A 5,774-nucleotide genomic window follows, 5' to 3' on the forward strand; every position below is an offset into this window, starting at 1 on the left:
TTGAAAGCTGCTTAAAGCTTTTTCCTTTTTTTGAAACATATTTTCTGCTTTGCCATCGCCGATGGCCACGAATTTCTGTTCTCGGTGCTGGTCCTCATTGTTTCTACCTTCGAGCTGTCTGTCAGTCTGTTGGTCAAGTCTTGCAGTTGTCTGTCAGTGCGTGTTGTCAGGTGGATGTCGTCTGCAAAGCGTAGGTTGCAACTATCCTCGATGGATATGAAAGTGTAATGGTTGTGGAGTGTTTATGAATAATGTTCTCCTGAAAAATGTATAGGCGACAGGGAGCACCCTTGATGGACGTCCTTGTTCTTAGGAGTTCAGAGCATGCTGCTTAGGAGGGTGTAGTACGCATTTTACAAATTTTGCAATTTTTATTATTATTGCTCACAATCTTTTCAGAGCAACAGCAGAAACTAATTAAAAGCAAAGCATGAATACTAAGAAACAAATAGAAGACCCATAGACAGTTATAAGCTATTTGAAGTACTTTATTTTACTGGACTCCATGAAAAGTCAAATTTGAAGATGGCGTGCGCATGTGTAACAGAGTGAGAAGAATATTGTCACACACGGGCCCTGGTACACAACTGACAAGCGATCGAAAAATACGTTGATCGTCAGGACGAAGAAATCACATGTACTTACCCAATTAGAGGCAGGAAGCATTCGACCTGGTGTTGTATCAAATAATCTCTTTTGCATGATTTTCTTTCATTCTTGACTGAGCTACTGTTATTGTCAATAGTTGACGATTATTAAAAAAAAGTTAATTTCTACAAATCATAGTGCGTGTTCATGTTTCTCTGTACTTATGTGCGTTTTGGTCTTCGGCAAGGCGTGAATGAAATCTAATTTACTTATATGTTTTTGTGAATTTACATCGCTTGTACTGTTGATTAGATAAATAAGAATAACATCACTGTCAGGAAATCCATCCATAAAGAGGGTAGCTCCCATGTAGGTAAAGCTTTGACCTTTTCAAGCTGTATTCTCTTTTCTGCCTTCGCCAGTGTCCTCGAATTACTCTCGTCAGTCCTGGTCTCCATCCATATGAGATCACATCTGAGTTGTCTGTCCGTCTGGTGGTAGAGTCTTGTAGTCGTCTGTCAGTCTGGTGGTAAAGTCTTGTAGTCGTCTGTCAGTCTGGTGGTAAAGTCTTGTAGCTGTCTGTCAGTCTGGTGGTAAAGTCTTGTAGTCGTCTGTCAGTCTGGTGGTAAAGTCTTGTAGCTGTCTGTTGCTTCGTTCTATCAAGTCGATGTCGTCTACAAAGCGTTGGTTTGAAGTCAACGGAGATGGAAGTGGAATGGCTGTGGAAGGTTTCACACATGATGTTCTTAAAAATTAAAAATATGTTTATCCAGCAGCACTGACATCACTGAACTCTTATACAGCGCTTCGACGACGTGGAGGAAACTCAATGTTGAAGTTTGTATCACATGTCACAGTCTCTCTGCCTGAATATATTACAAGGATTTTTTTAAAAAGTTTACCACGTTGTGGTATTGGTCCGCTGATGCTGAAGATGTTTCTCTATCAGGATGTGAGAGTGTAAAATCTGTTCAACAGCTTTTCTTCCTCGACTAAAGCCCGTGTGTTTTTCTGCTATCAGTTCCTCAGCAGTTGTTCTGATGTAGCCCAGCACAACAATATTAGAAGAACACAAATGAAACAAAGACTAAAACCTTGACATAAAAATAGAACATAAAATCTTGCAATAATTCAGCTTAAAATATGCGATACTTTTAATTAAATATTACCATATTAATAATTTACTTTCAGGCAAAAACCTACAGACTTGAAAGATTAATAAATACACAAACCCACCTCAACAGTTTTTTAAAGTGAATGCATTACACTGTTGTAACAAGTCTGGTCATGAATGAACACAACACCGAGGAAAACCACCAGTTTACCGACTTGGCCAGGGAGGAGAGTACTAAAGAACAAAAGACACACTAGACTCAGCACTACCTGTCGCATTTTATGCTAGTAGAACACCCGAGAACACTGCGCTACATCAAAGAAAAAGCCACCACCACGACACTCGGGTGCCGATGTACACACCGACAACCACACTTACACACTTGTACACGTCACCCGTTATTTACTCATCTTTTCCGTTTCTTGTTACATTTTCCTCTGAATTATTAAAAACAAACTTCGGGGTTGTAGCAGAATTCGAGCAGAATTATTTTGAGCAGTGACTGTGTTTTTCAAACTATTTAATGACAGTTTGTACAGGTGAAGATATAGAACGCAGCTTACGATATCCAAACAAATGTGTATTATCAAAAACAAATGTCAGTCAGAGGAAGAACTCATCAGGCATCTAACAAGAAAAATAAGTTCGCTCCCTGTGCATCCTTTGAGTGTTTTTATTCTAACAGTGATGAGAATAAACTACTTATAGTGTTTATATGTATGCACACAAATTTAAAAACTCACGCACACAAGTGCGCACAGAGAAAGAAAGCGGAGATAAATTAAAAACAAACCAAAGGAAGGAAGCTGAAGAATGGATAAGGGCGGGATGTTGTGTACTTTGTCTCACGCGATGTTTAACAAGAAATTTGTTTTTGTCAGCGTATGATAAAGAAAAAGTAAATACAAGAAAAATCTTGTCACGATGTACATCGATTGAAGCATAATGATGTTCTGGAGCTCTGATTAGATAAAACAACGATGTCCGCTTGAAAAATTGTAAATGACTTTTTTGCACGAATCTTGATTTTAACGTATATTTTTTTATTATTACCTACTACACACTCAAAAACACAGAGACACAAACATTTTCTATCTCTCTCTTTGTTCGAGGATATTACTACTGGTACTTAAAAAAAATTTTGAGTAGTAAAATAATATATTTCTTTAAAGACAAATACTTTTTAATATTTGTTTCAAAAATTTAAAATTTACAGTCGATTAATTAGGCTTTGTTCTTCTATAAGTAATTATTTTTTTAAAAAATGAGCCTCGGTTTAAAGCATGGAGATAAAACACCAAAACATACTACAGTAAAATGTTTTTGACTGACATCACATCGTCAGTGTTCAGTTCTCGTTTTAATGGCTACAACCAGTCAGTTTGACCTCTCGACTGTCTCAGGCAAAGGATGGGACACAACGGATACTACGGATGCTATGTCTGTCTTCAAGCTGATAGACACAATCTTCACTGACTACGTGTCCGTTATCATCAGTCTTGTAGGTATACCGAGCAATATCGTCAGCTGTGTGGTATTCTGGCGACAGGGACTGCGAGACCGCGTCAACCTGTGTTTATTCACGCTGTCCATCGTGGATTTCTCTGTTTTCCTCTGCATTTTCATCACTCCTACTGCGCACGTTCTCATCAGCTCGTTCGACCAGCTGTTAGGCGAAGAGTTTCTGATGACGTCGATGGCGTACACTCTCGGCGTGACGTACGGGCTGAGAGCGATGTCTGACGTCATCAGCATGATCCTCGCTGTGGACCGTTGCCTGTGCGTCCTTCTACCTCTTCACGTCACTCACCTCATTCGCACGCGCACCATGGCGGCCATCATGGCGACATCTTTCGTTTTGTTACAGCTGTGTTACAGTAGTCTGACGCTGAAAGTTACAGTTACAAAAATTTACGTTAACTCTACTGAGAGTTTTGAGTGGAAGCTTGTACAAACTGATATCGGCTTAAAATATGCAAACATCTTAGACACCATGTTCAACACTGTGTTAAGTATCTCTCTCCCGATAATTAACTTCGTCGTAGTGTCAACAGCGACGGCCATTACTGTGGTAAAACTGAGATCAGCAACAAGAAGGCGAGAGAAAATGAGTTCTACAAGCAGCGGGTCCCGAGACCGTCAGGCAGGTGCCACCAAGATGCTTGTCCTCGTCTCCAGTCTCTACATCGTCAGCATGGCGCCCTACGTCGCTGCAATCATCACTCGACTCGCTGTCCACGAGTTTTCGCCCTATAATCGGTCCTATGCTCTGTACAGCGCTGTGATTGCCATCGCAGACCAAGTCTCAGTTACCAACGATGCCATCAATGTTTTCGTGTATTTTGCATATTCGTCTCGCTTTCGCCAGGAACTTCTAACAGTTCTGAGGTGTAAACAAAGAAAACACTCTACACCTTCCACAGTGATCGAAGACTAAAGAATTGTCATTATGAAGACCATTTAAGGTACTGGAGGATTTGACAATGTTATTAAAAATAACAATTATTATGATGGCTTATGACTCTACGTAATACGATGTCTTGGTAGGAGAAGAAAATTTCATATAGTTCACATACATTTTCACATAGCTCTCATACGCTCTCACATAACTGATATATATATATATATTCACATAGCTTATATTCTTAATTCTTACATTCTAAAAATCAGGTTGAAAAGAGAGACTTTACAGAACTGGTCTTAACACTTTCAATATCTTTCATGACAACCGATCAGCATATTATGCCCCAGAAGTGCGAGCTCTACCCTTTTAGAATCATTTAGCTCTGGCCAGTCTGTCTAAAAGCACGGTGGTTAGCCAAACCAAGGCTGGCTACAATCGTGTAAAGTGTTTTTCTATCCTTCAGTAGGCACATTACAACAACCGGTCCTGAATGTGATCTTTGTTATTTGAAATAACAGTGTATAGCTTATTATTGTCAGGAAGGCAATTCCGAACCAAATTTTACCTTTTCGTTAGTTTTATAGAAATAAATGTTAGCGTATACGATTGCATCTATTTGCGCCATAAGTTGTTATATTTAACGCGGAGAGGGCAAACGAAGTCGCTTTAATTTGTAGTGTTAGCTGCAGATGTCAGTGTGTATCCTGACAATGAGGTGTGTTTAGTTGTCAGCATTTGTGTCTGGGTCTAACTGAGGAGAGCTGAGAGAAAGTTCTAATCTTAACATTATGACAGGTCACAGTAAATTATGGTAATGAAATCATGACAGGTCACAGAAAGCCACGTTGAAAAACAATGCAACTATGTTTACTTACATTGGACTGTTGTCACTTCTGCTCGATTGTTGGAAAGTTTTTCTAAATTTCTCTGTTGTTAGTCAAACATGTCTTTCGTCAGAATGCGAATTTTTAGCTCAGGGCATTAAACTTCTTGCAAATTGTCCCGCAAAAAATTTTTTTCACAATCTGACAATGAAAATGATTGCGGACAAATTCTGCTTAGTTGTGTCTTTCCGAGTCTAGCAGATATTTGTGTCTTTGATTGCCTCTATAAAAAAACAACAACAAAAAACAAAACAAAAAACAACCAAAAAAAAAAAAAAAACAAAAAAAAAACAAACAAAAAAAAAAACAAACAAACAAAAAAAAAAAGCTCAGGTGCATAAAGGAATCAGGGAGCTAACTCTGACTCCGGGTCAAGAGTCCTATTAGAGCCAGTTTCTTCCCTTTCCCGAAATTGCACTGCGAATATTATGTAGTCCCACAGTTCTCTTGCGTAAATGTGAGCTTTTTGTTGTTCAAAATATTCCTTCGTTTTATCTAAAACTTGTTATTCAGGATAAGTTCTGAAAGTTTGCTAACTTAAGTGTCAAGTTCGTTAAGGTTTGAATGCTTGATGTGTTACGTTTTGTCGGGGTGTTCGGTTCTTCCTGCGGCCATTTTGAAAACCATCTTTCCAGAGAAGACGAAGGACAAAAAATAAAAGGAGGAAGGAGCGGGGGAGTTGGTTTTGTGAGTTAATCCAGAAAATAAAGCTACAATATGAGACCAAGTAGCACACCCTTGAAACATGTGTCACATGGAGCAAAAGAACCCAACACCCAGGACA

At 39.0% G+C, this 5,774-nt stretch overlaps 1 protein-coding gene across 1 annotated transcript; it reads left to right on the forward strand.

Moving 5' to 3' along the window:
* The first annotated feature begins 3,065 nt into the window (after positions 1-3,065).
* LOC112566957 lies at positions 3,066-4,171 on the forward strand. Its single transcript, XM_025243387.1, has one exon. It carries the CDS (start codon positions 3,066-3,068, stop codon positions 4,137-4,139), a length of 1,074 nt encoding a protein of 357 aa, XP_025099172.1. The 3' UTR covers positions 4,140-4,171.
* The last annotated feature ends 1,603 nt before the right edge of the window (positions 4,172-5,774 follow it).

This window comes from Pomacea canaliculata, linkage group LG6, assembly GCF_003073045.1.
Source record: "Pomacea canaliculata isolate SZHN2017 linkage group LG6, ASM307304v1, whole genome shotgun sequence".
NCBI lineage: Eukaryota > Metazoa > Mollusca > Gastropoda > Architaenioglossa > Ampullariidae > Pomacea > Pomacea canaliculata.